At 37.4% G+C, this 18,373-nt stretch overlaps 1 protein-coding gene and 3 long non-coding RNA genes across 10 annotated transcripts in view; 2 read left to right on the top strand and 2 right to left on the bottom strand.

Moving 5' to 3' along the window:
• The window catches only part of LOC149034665 (uncharacterized), a 262,282-nt gene that overhangs the window by 65,118 nt on the left and 178,791 nt on the right, over positions 1 to 18,373 (bottom strand). The gene's annotated exons all lie outside the window — the stretch shown is intronic.
• The window catches only part of LOC149034675 (uncharacterized), a 181,730-nt gene that overhangs the window by 107,715 nt on the left and 55,642 nt on the right, over positions 1 to 18,373 (bottom strand). The gene's annotated exons all lie outside the window — the stretch shown is intronic.
• On the top strand, positions 8,035 to 8,813 carry LOC149034679 (uncharacterized). Its single transcript, XR_016183243.1, has 2 exons — positions 8,035 to 8,295; positions 8,668 to 8,813. It is a non-coding gene; the product is annotated as an uncharacterized LOC149034679 (long non-coding RNA).
• LOC149034678 (hsp70/Hsp90 co-chaperone CNS1 homolog) lies at positions 10,129 to 16,167 on the top strand. Its single transcript, XM_089194901.1, has 3 exons — positions 10,129 to 10,356; positions 14,798 to 14,951; positions 15,941 to 16,167. Exons 2-3 carry the CDS (start codon positions 14,855 to 14,857, stop codon positions 16,165 to 16,167), a joined length of 324 nt encoding a protein of 107 aa, XP_089051027.1. The 5' UTR covers positions 10,129 to 10,356; positions 14,798 to 14,854.

Raw genomic sequence — 18,373 nt, 5'->3', positions numbered from 1 at the left:
ACAATGTTTCCCTTAACTGAATTTTTACTATTGGTCCAATTTGGCGCGAAAATAAGTGCGGATATATGTCCGCCGACATTATCTGTTCCAAGATGCAAAATCTGTGAGTTTCAAGGAACAGATAATGTCCAAGGACAAATATCATATTATATATTGTACATATTTTCGCGAAAAATAGAAGCTGTTGTGTGGATTATCCTTCAATTATTTTGCAACGCTCGAGCAAAAAATGTTTATGAACAGCTCACTGAATTGAATTAAGTTTAAAACGAACACTTTTCACAGTGGGCGTAAGGTTTGCGAATTGGGGAATATCGCTTGGGTGATATTCTCGGATATAACACAGTTTTTACAGAGAGATATTCAGTCACTTGCTGCGTTTAGACCAATCGCGTGCGAAAAAAATACTTGGTGGATCATAAACAACAGTGTGTACCCCTAGATAGCACTATACTTCCCTCTTCTGCAGTTTACATTACTATACAGCGCTTTACAAAATCGTGCACCCCTTGATAGCACTATACTTCCCTCTTCTGAAGTTTACATCATAATACAGCGCCATACAACAATGTGCACCCCTAGATAGCACCAGACTTCCCTCTTCTGCAGTTTAAATCACTTCACAGCGCTATACAAATATATGTACCCCTAAGTAGCCTTAGTCGGCATAATAGAATACATACATCGAAATGTTCCAGCCTCACGGGCCATGTTTTATGTCTTTCTCCAAGGTTCATTAAATGCTCGATGAAAACTTCGCTGTTGTTTAAAGAAGATACAGCATTTTCTAGCGCGGTTATGACTAATCTGACGTGAAGATACAGAGATCGAGAGTTGATTACGGCTTCAAGTTTCAAACTCTTAATTAAAGGCGGGAACATGTCTTGAATTTTTGGGTTGGACTCAAATAGTCTGAAACAAAATCTTTCACGAATATTATTATTAACTCTGAATAATGAAAATTCGATTCACTTTTACTTTAGATAATAAATTTTACTCCCATTTTTCCAGTTATTCGAAGAAATCAAGGCACTGAGCAATACCCACAACAAGACACAGCTACACAGCTGTGAATCTCCAACCTCATCAGTTTTGAAGAACCACGACGGAGAGGTTAAAAATTGCCGTGTAATCTAAACAAAGAAACAGCGACGCAGAGTTCACTGTAACTGAAGTTTCCATAGCTGTGTCTTTTAACGTGAAAAGGAAATCGTTGTTTCCAGTTGGAAAATATTTACGCCAATAAATCAGAGAGGTATAGTTACAATAAGCCATGTAGTCCTCAATGAGAATTATTTTGGTGAAAAGGTTCGTGAATAATTGTAAATCTAGTCCGTAGTTGAAAAGTTTCAGGGCCTCAGGATAAACTTTTAATTTTTGAAAATTTCCTGTTCAAATTGTTTTCATTTCTTTAAATTTACCTTAGTACAATTTGAAGATGTCTGATAATATCTTTCTTAGATTTAAGAATTTATACTTAGATATTTAGAGTACGCTTTGTAATTAAAACCCGTTATGTGGTAAAAAGTTTAAGATATACTGTATAAAAGCTTTTTAAGGGGAAAGTTTTGTAAAATCAATCTTAATTTAGCAGATTTTCGTTACTTCCATAGGTATATGCTGGTATATAATGTACTAGTTAACCTTGCACATGTTTGAGTATAATGTAGCGTTGGATTTTAAATGCAAGCTGGAACAGTTTTAACAAAATATGCTTTGTAATATGTCAATATATTTCGTGCGAAGTATTTTGATGCTATTTGTGTGAAGTATTGTATCATTTTTGAAGGTAATTGTTCATTCAGCTTAGTTTAATTAACTCATGAACTCCCAAGTTCAGAGGAAAAATTCTCTCAACTGATAAGAATGTTTCTTTGTTGTTTCATTCCGAGAATTCGATGTAACATTACGTTTCTAGCAAAAAGTTATCCTCCAGTTTAGATCTTCTCTAAATCGTATGGACACCATGTTTGTCGGTGTATTAATTTTGTGAGGAGAATTTAAATTATAATCAGTCTTGGGAGTAAATGGATTCATTTTAGTGTCTCAGTTGAGCGCGTATTTTACTTAAAGCCTTGGACAATTTAATGCAGTTTGTTTTGTACTTTATTTTTTCTATTCTTTGTGTAAGAGAAATATACAGTGTATAAAATACAAAAACTGCGTTGATTTTCATCGTTTGTCTAAGGATTCGCGTGAGATGCAGAGATAACAAATCTTATGTGGACTTCAATGGTTGTTTTGACTCGCGCGCGCTAAGTTGATAATCTGTGTAGCTGACAGGGTACAAACATTCCATGTTTCAAGCCCCCACCCATTTAACAAACGCGCGTCGTCTTTTTGATTATTTTCTTTTACTGTCTATCGTTCTCCATATTCTCACGCGGTTTTGAACGCCGACGGACGTGTTCATGCTATACATGTGAGCGCCTTTTTCACCTTTTTCCGCGCACAAGTTTTTAAACCTTTTCATATTTTCGCATCTGTTTTCTCCTTCCTTTGGTTCCTTCCCTTTTTTAATCGCAATTTTCCTTTATTCCCATCTTTACGCGCACTTCTTTCATCTCACTCAACTTTATTCTTCTGCACGCTTCATTAGACGCGACTATCTCCTTGTCTGTTTTAGTTTTCACTCGTCTCAATCCTCGCGCAACGTTAGGCTTCTTACAACTCGTATACCTCCTTACTCCCCTATAGTAGTTGTTATCATGCTTATTTTGTCCACTTTAGGATGGTGTCCTCTTTAAGTCATCTCCAGTAAAATCCCAGTTTTCCCCTCAACTCATTCCCAGGCCACATGGTCTCTCAGTTTTAAGTCTCACGTGCCAGTGTTTGCTCTCCTCAGTCCTCTCATCATAGTAGCAGTTATAAAGCGGAACAGCTCCCTCCAAGGCTCGGCGACATAATCGGTGCATTTTGTTGGAAACGAGTCCTTCAATGTCCAAATTAAGGCTTCTCCATATCAAACTCTTTCCCCAGTGCGACGAACATTTGTTTTTCTCGGTTCCAGGTGCATGTACGCAACCACTAACCCCACGTAATGCGCATGCTCTCCGTTACGAATTTTCAAAATGGCGGACAGGTCAAAGAGGGAAATTAAAAAAACAAAGCGATTTTGCAATGAATTCTCAACATACACCCCCGTTAGAAAGGCGAATCCACGGAAGAAAGATACAAAACTGTATAATATTGAGATCGATATGATATTAAATCGATACCGAGGGCCCGTTTAATTGCCTTCCGCCACGATTATTAGCTTTCTTGACAGCTTTCTGAAGACAGAATACTTTCTTTCCGAAGACTTCTGATATGCGGCTATTGATTATTACATCTCGTATACCTGATTGCCCAAACACTTTGTTTACGATTGTTGAAAGGACCGACTCATGGTTCTCCGTCTTCGTCTTCACATTGCTTTGAAATAGTATAGACTAGTAAGCTGAAACGAAAAATTAATCAGGGAAGTTTACGAAAAATCCAGCAAACAAGCTTTAAAAAGGCATTTATTTAGACTTCATACTTCAACGAACTTCACAAATCTTACTTGTTTATCTTGTAAGTAAACGATGGCAGATTAATTCCCGAAGCGCTTTCTGAGTTTCCCGATCCCTCTCCTACTGCTTTCACGCTTACAAAACAGGAAAAATCAAAAGGAGGAAGATACAGCTGTTTTGAAACGCCATTTGACGAAGGCAAATCTGCTTTTTGTTCCACACTTTACATATTAAAACAAAGGAAATTTGTTCCTCTTTTTGATTCTGGTGGTACATTTTAAATTTGCGCCTGTGTAAAAGAGATATCGCCCGAGACCCTTCGCTCGGTCGTGTTTTGATCGAAAACGCCTTGTTAATTTCACGCAACCGCTCGGAGAAAAGGTAGAAATGACGAGGGAAAAACTTTACCTTCAAGTTAGAAAACTAGCAAAATAGAAAGCCACAATATTATAGTTTAATATTTCTGAGGTACATTGAGTGCTTTTTCCGTAGAGAATCCGCACGATGGTAAAACATTCGAAAATTACACTCGATTTGAGTGGGGTGTTGAAGTGGGCGTGGTCACCACATTCATGTTAAGACTATTTGTACCCCATGAGTTTGATATGTATCATCTGATTGGGAATGGGTCAAACTCTCGCCCAGGGTCCACCTACATTGCGAATCCAAGATAGCGGCAGGACAATTCACAGACTCCATAGAGTCGGTAGCCGCCATCTCGGATGTAGACGCAGAGAAGACCCTGGAAAAGAGTTTTGACAAAACAATGATTAAGAAAGGATAAGTTACTATAGTGCACGTGCTTAGAGAGATAGTCGATGACTAGTTGAGATTCATTATGAGCAAACACGTTCCGTCGATCATTCGACTCCATGTCTCCCAACATCGTAGAATAAACTCCTCCAATACGCACGCCAATACCCCCTTCTCTCCCCTCCCTTAAATACCACTATACATCCCTCTACTGCAACTTTTATCATTATACAGCACAATACAACATTAAACCCCTGAGTAGCGCTGTAAATCCGTAAAATGCAGTAACCATATAGCGCTTCACAACAGTATGTACCCCTAAATAGCCATATGCTTCCCTCCACCGAATTTCACATCACCATACAGCGCTATATAAATAATTTCTCCAATTTGGCGCGAAAATGAGTACGGATATTTGTCCGCGGACATTGTCTGTTCCAAGATACGAAAACTGAGACCTTCGAGGGACAGACAATGTCCAAAGGCAAATATCTGCACGTATTTTCTCGCAAAATAGAGGCTATTGTGTTTATTATCCTTCAAATATTTTGCAACGCACGTGGAAAATGTTTATGAACAACTTACTGAATCAAATGACTAAAGGGGTAACAAAGAGCGTTAGCCCTTCGTCAGAGCGATTGCAAAGGGCTAACGCTCAAAACGTAAGCTTTCAGCTTACGTAATCAACTCAGATGATAATACTAACTTATCCTGAATTGAATTAAGTTTGAAACGAAGACTTATCGTGGTGGATGTAAGATTTGAAAATTTGGGAATATCGCTCGGGTTATATTCTCGGATATCTCCCAGTTTTAGCTAGAGGATTTTCAGTCGCTTGCTGCGTTTAGACCAATCGCGCGCGAGCAAAAACAAATTGATGGATCATAAACAGCGATATGTACTCCTAGATAGCTCTATACTTCCCTCTTCTGTAGTTTACATTACTCTACAGCATTATACAAAAATATATACCCGTAAGTAGCCTTGGTCGGCATAATAGAATACATACATCGAAATGTTCCAGCCTCAGGGGCCATGTTTTATGTTTCTCTCCAAGGTTCATCAAATACTCGATGAAAACCTCCGCGTCGTATAAAGAAAACACAGCATTTTCCAGTGTAGTCATGACTCGTATGAACTGAAGATACAGAGATCGAGGGTTGATTACGCCTTCAAGTTTCTAACTCGTTAAGGCGGGAAACATGTCTTGAATTCTTGGGTTGGACTCAAAAAGTCTGAACCAAAATCATTCATGATCATCGTTATCAATTCTAAATAATTGAAATTCTATTCGCGTTTACTTTAGATAATAAATTTTACTCTCATTTTGCCAGTTATACAAAGAAATCAAGAGACTTAGCAGTATCCACAACAAGACACACACACACGTATCTCAGTTCTAAAAATAAAGAGATACATGACAGGGTTGACTCAAGAGTACAATTGGTATGGAGGCTCCGGGTAATGGGCCCCTGCCAATACATTAATTTTATTCACCGGCGACCTCGGCGGGGAAACCTGGAGGACGGATGTTTTTCGAAATGAATGCGATGCGTAACTCGAAACTATAAATAATACTGTTCCATTATTTTCTGCTGACGTCTCTAGTGCACACAAATCTAATAAAAGGACTGTTAAAGGCTGTGAAAGGAACTCAGACTCAAATGTTTACTCTACGTTCCAGTGCTGTTGTCAACGACATCCGGTGATAACAGCCTTTAATGTACCTAACGAATTTTCTTAATGGCAACATTGAACATCAATGTCATTTGAGAATTTTTTGATAATTCTGAAGTATATTAATTCTTAATTAAATATATCAAACCGAAAAATTTTAATAGCTTTTACATCTAAAATTATCGAAAGCTGCGACATTTGGATATGAATTACAAATTCTTTGAGGTCATAATTTAGGTCAGCAAATAATTTTTCTTTGAGGTAGAGGTTCAACCTCTGCCTCAAAGAAAAATTACTTATCATCGCCGACCTGAATTCTCACCACTCAATAAACGTAATGAACTCGTGTCCTCAATTGAACAAAAAAGTTTAACTTACCGCCACGCCTATAATGCAAATTTGTAAAGTATATAAAGGATGGTTTATATGCTTTACAAATATATATATACCAACGAGACAGGAAATTATGCTGAGTTTCCAGTTCTTAACGGCGGGTTATTTCTAATACTATTTCTCAGTGTGAGACGGGGCCGCAAGTGATGAATTCCGCTAATTTGAAAAAATTTAGCTGATTGATAATGACATAGTCTCCCCGTAGGTTTAGCAGTCCACAGTCTTCAGCTTATTTCAAAGCAGTTCCGAATGTTTAAGCTTTCGGAAGCAAAACGATACCTTAAATTCGACTGTTCTGTAGAGGAAATTTCATTCTTAATATAAGTATTAGGTGTAAGGTTAGTTCTGAGGGATAAAAAATGATTTGGTCAATTAGAGTGTACAAGGGGAGGGGAGTCAGATCAAACACAAATTACAAAGGAATTGGGTCTTATTAATGTTTTTGATCGCCTCTCTATTTTACGAGGGAAAGCAAATCGATTTGAGATTTTAAATCTGATCGACTCCTAGCTGGGATGTTTTCTGAAGCCCCCCCCCCCTCCCCTCCCTCCTCTATGAAAAGAGTAATGCTGAAGAGAGAGTCAATTTTGTCGCCATGTCACAGTTTTAAAATTGAGTTGAGGACAACGTAATTAAGTGAACTCAAGGTTAGGAACGCCTTGTTAATTGCTGGCTGATAGAAATTGTTTACTTTTCATTTACTGTGTAAAAAAGAGTCAATTGAACACCGTCCGATAAAGAAATAAGACACAAATTGCATTGAATATAGTCAGGAATGGGCTCCTGATACAATGAGGTACACTAAGGTATATAGACAGAGAAGTTATAGTAGCTGAAATATTCATTACTGCTAGAGTAAAAATTCAACTTTTTTGGCTCATTTGAACACTTGCTGTCTTATTGAAGACGAAGGGCAAATATAGCCAGTAACTGAGAGGAAATTTAACTCTTTTTGTTTATTTTTTTACGCCTAGACTTGGCATGAATACCTGTATTTTCTCACGTTCTCTCAAAAATAAAAAGATCAGTTTGTTGATTCTGTATTAAAACCCTGGTCTTTTGCATGGTCTTGAACTGCATCCAGCTACAGCCAGAGAGAAAACGAACGGATGTAATTCGCCGCGAAGAAAGGAAATCATATTGAACACATAGGTGTATCCGGTAAGGACTTATTTTTCTTCAGGTTTCACCATAGTCAAACAAGTGATGTTTTATCTCCTTCCATATGCTTTTAAAACTTAATTCGTCATCTGCCTTTCATGGGCTTATTAGCGACTGACCAAGCTAACAGATTCTTAAAAAGCGATTTACATGTTACGTGTCTTCCTCTTATCCGATCCTGTTGGCTATCAACAAAAATACCTTATTAATCAAGTTATTTTACCCCTATGAGGGAGACGCGATGGCGTAATTGTTAGTGCGCTGGACTCCGGGTCATGAGGTCTGGGTTCGAGACCTGGCCAGATCATTGTGTGGTGTTCTTGGTTTGTCGGTCGGGATTAAGAAATAATAGTAAAATAATAAAGTAAGATGAGATCGTAGCTATTCTGAGTCACTATGACCTGAGGTGGCAAAAGTCATCTGTTTGTGCTAATGTCATTACTTTAATGGAAGATATTCTTCTATTGTTGCCAGGTTGAAAATATTTTTTTGAAAAATAAAGCAATATTTTTCTGAATTCAAAATCATTCCCATACATCTTAATTTTTAGTTCAGTATGTCCTGCATTTGTAAGGATACTTCAAGGAATGGCAACAAAGTCCACAGTTGTCCCTCTCCTGCTTCCTGGCCCTGCTCCTCCCCCTCAGTGGCCTGCAGGCGGAAGTGACTGGTATGGTGGAGACGAATGTCCTTGATAATCAACTGCAAACAGGACAAGTGGAGATGCCCACTCTTGTAGGTGCAGTAAAAGATAGTGGTGTCGTTGATGATACACTCGAGGAAGGTGAACAGCAACAAGAAACCATTTCCAGGGAAGGTGAACAAATTGGTAAACGCGAGATCGCTAAGGTGTTTTGCGATCGTTGTAGCCAGACGAGACTGCGTTCACAATCTATCTCTAAGGAAGCAGAAAGTTTGAATTCACATTTCTAATTCCAAGTGAGTAGAAAACGAGCGGAAATGTTTTAAACTAATTTTACAAAGCTATTGTTCATTGAACTGAGCTACGCTGACAGTCTCCTTCATAGAAGAAAGCAGTTTAAAACTTTAGCATGGAGGTTACGCATACTCTTTTCTGGGAACTAGGAAGGAGCGCCAAGGAATACTTTTTAGTTGATTGATGTACGTCTTCACTAAACATTTTTTGCGGCTCATGTCATATTAATTAATGTTCGCCTCTCCTTTTCAGATTTTCGTTATCAACGCATATATGCCACCGTCAAAGGATTCTTTACAAAACGATGTAATCTAGTAGAGTATCTCTATCTAATCCGAAGAGCTAATGATAATTCTATCACTCCAAAAGACTTAAACCCTTTAACTCCCAAGATCTGATTGTTAATTCGATTCTCTTCTCTCGCTGCTACACATTTCCTTTTAACGAGCTGTTCAATCAATTGATTTATGCATACGGTATTTCATTTTCGTCAAACGCTTAAACGTTAATTCATATCATCAAATTTCTTTCAAACAAAGAACACAAATCAAGAAGAAAACGGCTTTATATGGAACATAAACTCGATAGACTGGAAAAAATGTAAAAATAATAAAAATAAAGTATAGCTAACCAGATCGTATGAAAGTGAGAGAATAATGTTATGTGAAGCGCTCGAGAAGTATTTTAGTAATGTTAAGGTATGTGCATACGAAGTATGCTGAGTTTTTGGGAGATTTCTACTCCAAGCGCAGTCTATTAAGAATATTTTGGTTGCTTTTGGCCTTGCACCAGCTGCAGGCATTGTAATTAACAACGCATGAATAAATGGGTTTAGTTTCTAAGGAAATTGTGGTGCTGCGTTGGTGAGGGGTACAACGAGACAATTTGGTTTTATAATCCAACTACACAAGGTAGAGTTCAAATAACGTATGTAAATATGTATATACCACATGTGTACAGTTGGTTATTTTGTACTGTAAAAAAATCTGTTGAACCGGTCGGCTACGCATGCTGCGCTTCTCTATCCACTTTGCTTTTCCCGCCTTATAAGAAATGAGCAGAAAGACTTGGCGGAAAAAAAAAGCAGTTGGATCATAAATAACCTAGTTGACTATTCATTGGTGTGTAGTATTGCCTAGAATTTTCGCTCCTTGTTTGAATTCGACGAGCCTGTGGGGGAAGTCAAAATATGGCACAGCTCCTAAAAATACTCAGGTATGTCACCGCCAGATAAAAAGAAAATCCGAAAAAATCACCTTGAATCTTATTTCGCAAGATGATCATCTCACACCTGGAGCTTGGGCTGCCTGTGGTGTGAGTTCAGATAAGTTAAGTTTTTTTTTCTCTCAAGGTGAAGTAACGCGATATTTTCGTCCGTCTGAAAGTCATGCTCTTTTTTTGTTACATGCCTAACAACTCACATCCCATCACGTACCATTAAAACAGCGTCCGAAGTCCGTTAGAACATACCCAATCATTGCACTACATGAACATTAGTCAATTTTTTACGTGCTTGAATTGTATTCCACCAACCAAATTCACATTTACGCGCGCCCGTGTATTATTCACTATTCATGACTCATTTCCTCGGGAAAGTTCACAATGTATCATCAACTTTTGGTTTTCCTGAGAATGTCACGCAATGGTAAAAACATCAGTATGGTCGTAAAACAAAAAGTGATTCATTTGCATCCTGTCGCGGTCGAGTAAACATCTTTGGTGGCAGCTTCTAAGTTATCACGAGCTAAATTTCAGAGGAGTAAAATCAAAATATTCCTACATCGTGAGATCACTAGGAAAAGAAACCTCGACACCGTTCGTGTTATAAGTCGCCTTCTGAAGAACTCATCAAAATATCTTCGGTCTTGCAAAATTTTACAAATTTAACAGGTTCTTGAGGACGAATTCAACGCTGCATCGCTGACGAAACGTCGTTTTAAGGTAAGCTCTGAAATAATTAATTAGACCAAATGGATTTTTGTCTCACCCACTCGCAGTGTTCCATCAGTAACATTGCCAGTTTGTATTAACAAAGAAAAACTTATTACATTGTAAAATATAGACAATCCGGTATGAGGCGTGGGGTCTTGGTTTCATATAGGTCTTTCAGCAAAGTGAGCCGGCAACAACACACTAGACCATATGATCGCAGACAAGAGCAAGTTATGAAAATGTTATCGATCTAAAGTGCTGTGTCCCTGCTTACTCTATTTTTTTAGAAGAATATTTAGTGAGAACTAAGAAAACTGAGTGTTACGAGATAATCTGAAGCCTTTTTCCTTTTTATTTTGATTATAAACTACCGTCAACGTGTTACATCCTGTTCGCATTATAGAAATTGAAAGAGGAAGCAGTTGTCACAAACACATGTTTCGAGGGGAGATGTAAAACGCTCCTTGCTTATTAAATGATACAAAACTTGGCATGTATTTTCAGTCAGAGAAAAACTTAAGGCGACAAATCAAAATACGAATTCTTTAACACATCATTTGACTTCTTTTGAAAAAATGTAGGTTATATTAAGAACACAGCGTAACTGAATATTTATCAGCACACCTTTAGAAAATGAAAATAAGTTGAAATCCAGCTCGCACATAGATTTTGGAATAAATGATCGTCTTCTTTGCTCTTTTTTTTTTCCTACATAAATTAACGAGTGAACCACATGCTCCTCGTTCTTGTTCGTCATAACTCGAGTCGGAAATTTAACGAAAATTTGAAATGAGATTGCCTAATTGCATTTGCTTGTTCCACATAAAATCATGAGTGCTACCCGTTGGTGATTTTCATTGAAGGCATTCTGGGTGGCGAATATTTATCTATTAGTTTAGTTTGAAATGACAGAAGGAAATAGTCCAATATGAAAGAAAGAAAACATTACAATTAATCCGAGTCATTTCGTTAGTGCCATACCCCCTAACTGTGGTGTACTCAAAGTTCTACGGAGCATGCCCGAAGGTGTGGTTGCAAAAACAACATGGCACGATCGGTAAGAAGTAAAGATCGTGTAGATTATTATTGCTTATAAAAGCAAAAGGAAATATCAACCCGGAGTAAAATTGTATCAAGTGGAAAGACTTGTCGACAAGCGGAAATGGTCGAACAAAGTTTCGCATATTATCATGATAATTTTGCAGAGTTGCAAACAGTGGACTGCTGATTTTATGACTAGCGTATTTACGTGTACACTACAATATATCACATTTGAACTACCTACCTTAAAATGCCTGGCTAAATTTCCAAAGTGGCTACCAAAACAACGAAAAAAAGTGCCGATGCGGCGACCGCTTTCTATATTTTTTGACTTGTTGTGATACATCCCTGGTGAAAATCTTTGAAGGATCTTTAACGATCCTACAAGATCTTTATGAGAACCTTTAAAGATCTTCAAAATTATTGTTAAGATCTTCAGGGATATTTCATTCTCTTGCCATGATCTTCAAGGATCTTCAAAGTTCTTGTCAAGATCTTCAAGGATCTTTCATTTTCTTGCCAAGATCTTTAAGGATCTTTCATTTTCCTGTCAAGATCCTCGACGATCTTGACCGGATCTCCAAAAATCTTGACAGGAACTTCAAAGATCCTTTAAAGATCTTTGAAAATTCTTTGAGGATCTTCCAAATTCTAGTTAAGATCTTTGAAGATCTCTCATTTTCTTGCCAAGATTTTCAAGGATCTTTTACTTTCCTGCCAAGATCCTGAACGATCTTGGCAGGAAAATTTTGAAGATCCGTAAAGATCTTGGCAAGAAAATTAAAGATATTGGAAAAGAAATAAAAGACCCCTAAAAATCTTGACAAGAAAATGAGAGATCCTTGAAGATTTTGAACATTTATTTTTCATCCCACACATTTCTTTATAATTGTTTCTTGGCCTAGGCCTGGAGAGGTCAAGTATGATCGATATCTCGGAATGGAAAACTACTTTGTCGTCTTAAATAGAGTGAATTAATACTTAGAAACGAAATTACCATCAGAAAAGCAAGTAGAAGGAGGCAGTTGGGGAGGGGGTGTGCAGACTTTTGGGATATGCATATTTCTTTTTCTTTTGCTTCCCCATTTAAAAATCAAATAAGAGAATTTTACTTTGGTTTTGTAAAAGTTGTTTCTTATGAGAAAGGATTCAAGCATAAGCTCTCTCCTCTTGTGGAGACATGGTGGCCTTATGATTAGTGAGGTGGAGTCAGGGTCAAGAGATCTGCATTTGTAACCTGGCCAGGTCATGTGTTTTGTTTTTGTGCAAAATAATTTACTCTCACAGTACCCCTCTCCACCCAGGAGTATAAATGGGTACCAGAAATTAGTCGGGGGGGGGGGGGGGGTAACCATGGGGTGTACTGTTATCATGTCCAGGGAAGAGTAGTAATACCTAATCGCTTCGTGTGAGGAATCCAGGATTATAAGCTCAGGGCCTGGATGGGCCACTCTTAAATACAAACTTTACCTAACTACCTACTACAGCCTCTGGTTTAATAATTTCAATTGCTGCTGTCACAAATTATATGAACTTGCAACATACAAATGATGATTTTTTCCCAATTTATCTCAGACAATTAGGCTGTCTTTTGTAAATCTTGAAATTTTCAAAAATCCAGACAGAGGCGGAGTTTCAAAAAATTTCTCAAAAATCCAGACAGAGGCGGAGTTTTCTATACTAATGTCTGAGCACTTTGTGAGCTTCCCGCCATCTGGTGGGACGCGTAATTAAGCACACAGTGGTAAAGGGCCCTTCCGCAGTATCACTTGAAATTCGCTCGGTAATGTAAAAAAAAAACAACAACAACAACGCGAGTAACACATATATATCCAAATTCTTTCATCACAGGAAAAGTTGTAGGACCTGATAGCATTCTAGGGACGGACCATCGAGCACGGGCTTAATGGAAGAAAACAAATCGTGCAATTGGCAAAAGATCCCCCTCCCCCCATCCCGCATCAAAAATCTAATGGTCCGTCAATAAGGTACTTTTTACATTATTCCAAAATGGGTTTAATTCCGGAATGAAATGAATTTCATGCCACGTTGACATGCAAGATAATTTAGATTATAAAAACAGGTAGTAAAAACAAGTATTTACGTCCATTTTCTATGCTTCCCTCGCTCCTACAGAGGATTCATACAGATATGAGTGTCGTACCGCGTTTACATTATACAGATACAAAAGGTCGTCCAGAATAAGTGTTTCTATCTGGAATGAAAACCTCAGTTAACTCATTCAGAAATGACTCGTTTCGAATAATTTTACTCTGGTATCATGTGGCAACCGAGATAAACTCATTCTTGAACAAACCTCATTTCGATATTATGTAAAAGGCCCCTAGGAGTTTTTATTCCCAGAGCATCATGCTATGCTTTCCTGCCAGAACACTATAAATTTCAATAGCGTTGAAGCAACAACCCGCTTTGAACTGCTACGCTGCCACTGAAACAACGATTAGTGACCACAAAAGTAACATATTGTAATATTGTCAATTCAACATAAACAAAAATCTTCATACAGGGTAAATATTCATTTGTGTTGGTATCAATTATTGCGTGACTAGCTTCTGATATAGCTGGGATAGGGGAAAACACAACGTAAAACCTGGGCTCCCGGCAAGAAGTAATACCCAAGCGTAATATAATGACCGAAACAGCTTATTGGTCTTATAAAATCATAAATAAACTAGGTAAGAGTGTTAAGTTAGATTTTTTTTCAAATTGTAGCGATTTATGCCTCCATATGCCAATAAAAGGTGGCGACAAATAAACACACCATGTATATTTCATAGTCGCTAGCAAATAAATTTTGCCGGACTTTGAGTTCGTCTCACGATAGAACAACACAATTACACAAGAAAATTTTTACAGTAACCTTATAACCATCCTCTGTCTTTGTTTTGATGCTACTTTTCGACATAGAAAAAGTATGTCGGACAAAAATATTCACCAAAAAATAAATATTTTTGTGCCAGCCTCAATAATGTCAGGGGATTAAGTTTAGATGATAAAACAAAGGATTGTGTCAACACAAATACCGGAGGTCAAGTAAATTCGTTACATGAGGTCACACAACTCGGGTAATATTCAGAGTGAAAATTTGCATATTTGAGCGGTCGAACGAAAAAAAGTCATTTCTCAAAAACTAAAATATATTTTTAAAAAAAACCTATACCACAATTATTGGGACATATTGGGCTACAAAATATGAAAGTAGGAGAGAAAACGAATTTGGGCGACTTGCCGCTGTTTGTCTGATGCATGTTGACATTAGCTCTTAATTGGCTTCTGATTTTGTGTCTATGTATCCCTTCCATTCTCAGAAGCGAAAAAATATTTATTTTGCTTCTGGGTAATACGTTGAGCTAATGTTTACAACCATTTTCAATCACCTTTTTTTCAGGCCAGGATGACTTAAAAAAACAACTTTTTAAGAAGCATCAATCTTCTTACAGTTGCTATGGCTACAGGAAGAAGTTCAATTAAAGTTCCATGTGAAAATGAAGACTTACCTGACAAAGAAAATGCACCAGATTTTGATGAGGACACTTTACGAGGTGAGCTAGGTTCAACTTCGGCTTCAGTTATTGTTAGAACAATTTCTATTCGATCAGTTTCAAGAATGCCAGCAGATGTGGAAAAGGATATATACACTGTATGACCGCTTTAAAGGATATTTGGCCAGTCATGACTCTCTTCTATGATTACAATATGCTGTTCATTGAGAAGATCTATGACACAGAAACTTTTGCTATTTTCTTTTCTAACAGTTCAAAGCAGTAACACAAAGTTATAATAAGTTAAGACTTTATTTGATCATCATATAAAATCCATTATAAGTTTGCATCATAGGTACCATCATCGTCATCACCATAATCTTTCTATTTTAATGAAACATAATCACTTTGAAACCTTCAACATTCCCTCCTTTCTCCTCGAGCAACCCACAGGCATTTGATCTTTCTCCAAGCCAAAGAGGGTGGGGGGGGGGGGGGGGTTTAACCCTGCCTGACTGACGTTAGAGAATTTGAATAAAAACTGTCACATCTAATTTCCAGTAGAGTACAAGTGTTAATTATCATTGAATATGGAGGTGTTTAAGGCAGATAGTGTACTTTCACTAACAAATGGCTCAGAAGAAATAAGGCTTCAAGGTCTAGGTTTTAAAGCTTGGTCAATTAGTTTTTAAAGCTTGATCAATTAGTTGAAAGTGAAATTGCTAATTATTTCGCCTTTTACATAAGATTGTGTGGGGCATTTGAACATTTTATTAATTTTGCCCAGGGAATAGGAATTTTAGGAAACCTATCTCCAAAATCTCTCATCTCCAGGGGTTTGCCTCGAATTAAGTGATGCTTATAATTCTCATCATTATTCTTACCCATGTTGTCACCTACATCATTATCATAACTATTGAAAATCTGCAGATTTGAAATCTCCAGATCTTGGCAGCTCTGACTGTACACGAATAATTATTAACTACGACCACAGACTTTGACACCCATTTTTTAATTTTTTTTCGAATTATTTTATTTTTTCTTTGCAGCCACAGCTGATGTTTATAAGAATGAGGGTAATGAGGCCTTCAAGAAAGGAGATTTCATCAATGCTATTCATTTTTACACCAAAGGAATTAAAATCAACTGCAATGACAAAGAACTGAAGGCCAAACTGCACAACAACAGGGCAATTGCACATTCTAAACTTGGTAAGATGATGAGAGCTTTAATATGCATTATTTTCTCTATTTTGAAGCTATTGAGTTGTCAGTAGTAGTTTTCTGAAAAAGGTGGTAATTTTGAATGCATGCCCGAAAAAATTTACATCTTATCTTGGCCTCTCAAATATACAAAGAAGTAACCTCTTACCCCAGATATCAATGAGCATCACAAGGTTTTCCCAAAATTATAGTAATGGTAGTTGGTTTGCAACATGTATGGCTAATCAGAGGTATTTATTTCAATACCAGGAAATCACCAGGATTCACTAAGGGATGCAGAAGCAGCCATTGAGTTAAATCCAACTTTCCTTAAGGCAATTGTGAGAGGTTAGATATGTTACCTGTGATATAATAATAATAAAAAAGAACTCAACACTCTAAGGTTAAATGAGGTTAAATGGAGTTCAATCTTGTTTCAATTGACTTTAATTAAGAGATCGAGACCACCCTGATGTACATTTGAATCCAGCTCTTGACTGCCACGCCATTACTTCCATTAATCATGATGAGAATATTATTTTGAACGGGATGAAGGACTCAATGCGGAATGCAAAGCAAAATCTCAGCATGAATATTTTAGTTCCTTAAGTTCAATGAGTCACAGGTGTCAGATATGTCAAGAGCGTGTCCACGAGAGCACCGGGCAGTCGTGCTACATGCCATCTCACCGATTTCAATGAAACTTTGCCAGTTTAGAGGGTCTACCCCAAAACTCAAAAAGACAAACTGGTTTCTGTTTTGGTTTTTTTTCCGGGGGGAGATAAGAACCTCTCACTGCGATGGTATTTAACTGATTACTTTGAGGATTTGCAGACATATTTTTACATCCTTAGTTAATGTCTGCTGCGAGTATCAGTCAGTTTGATTGATGGCTTGTCGATCAACAGAGGCAAATATACGACAGTATTTTTAGACTTTTCGATTTATCCAAATATTTGACAACTTTGAGGTCAAATATCTCCCGTTGCCAGAAAGCTACAACACTAATCTTAATTACCCTTTATAACCCATCATTTCATCTCTGAAAAACATCAAACAAATCTTTAGGTATTACCGTATTTTCAAAATTGCCTTTCAAAATCTGCGACTGTGACAAGTTTCTCTCAACTACACCTGTCACGCACTTCTTGCTCTAGTCGGTCACTTGACAAAATAAACCTACATTTTTTAGCTCTTTATACAAGATGATTGATCAAGAAAGGTGAAAAATGTGAAAAACTTTCGAGAAAAACTTTCGAGAAAAACTTTCGAGATACATGTAGACGAAAAATCAATGGGAAAATGGTAGCGTTTCTTTCTTCAGTCGTGTATTACTTTTAAGATTTGCTAAACTCAGCAGATATGGCTTTTGTACGGCACAAAACATTCATTAGTCTATAATTTGATTGTTTATCATAATCACTGCTCATTTTAGGAGATTTTAAAGTCACATGCTGCGTGTTGACTGATATTACTACATGTTCCAATGTGCTACAACTTCGGCTTTCACAGACGAGAAATTCTGCGCTCTCGCTCGAGAGCAAATATAAATTGTTCTATCGGACTAAAAACTGTGCTTCTATCCCGAAAATAAAATTAAAATAGTGTTGACGTTGTCACTTACCGCCATCGAACATTTACATGCAGAACTCCGCTATGCTAACATCTGTTGTGTGACCCGAAGACCCGAATTATTCAAGCGCGTTGTTCATGCTGTCTGCTAGATAACAATTTCAGAATAATCTGCAGATCTCTATGATTATTTACCTGCATCGATCGTAAAATATCTGCATATTTTTTTCAAGCATTCTTTTACCACATATAAATCTACATCTCTCTAGATCGAGTGTTGTCGGCGTTTAATTGCGTGACTTGTAAAATTTTTAAATAAGAATGAGCCAGCAGTAATTTGACGAGTAGCCTTCCTGCAAATTTCCCTTGATGAAATCCCAAGACATAGCCAGTTGTTTTCGTGAGCAAAGACAATAAATATGAAAGAAAAATGAGATGCAAATGTCTTTTTTTTTTTTTTAGCTTAATAGCAGCTGTACCCTCTCTTGCAGTCTTCGTCTTAAATTTGCAAGGTCCCTCCTTATCTTCTGCCTTGTTCGGTCAGTTTCGAATCCTGAAGCTAGATCATTGGCATCGGCCTCTCCGTCCTCATTCATATTTACAGAGGGGGACCTCATCAATAAACCTCTTTTTGTTACGGCAGATAACCGGCTGAAGTATCGAGCGATTTGCTGCTGTATCAACCGGGCAGTCTTAGACAACATTTCT

This window comes from Pocillopora damicornis, chromosome 14 (assembly GCF_964200805.1).
Source record: "Pocillopora damicornis chromosome 14, jaPocDami1.2, whole genome shotgun sequence".
NCBI classification, from domain to species: domain Eukaryota; kingdom Metazoa; phylum Cnidaria; class Anthozoa; order Scleractinia; family Pocilloporidae; genus Pocillopora; species Pocillopora damicornis.
The sequence above is the reverse complement of the archived record's forward strand: the minus strand, read 5'-3'. Positions and strand labels throughout refer to the sequence as shown.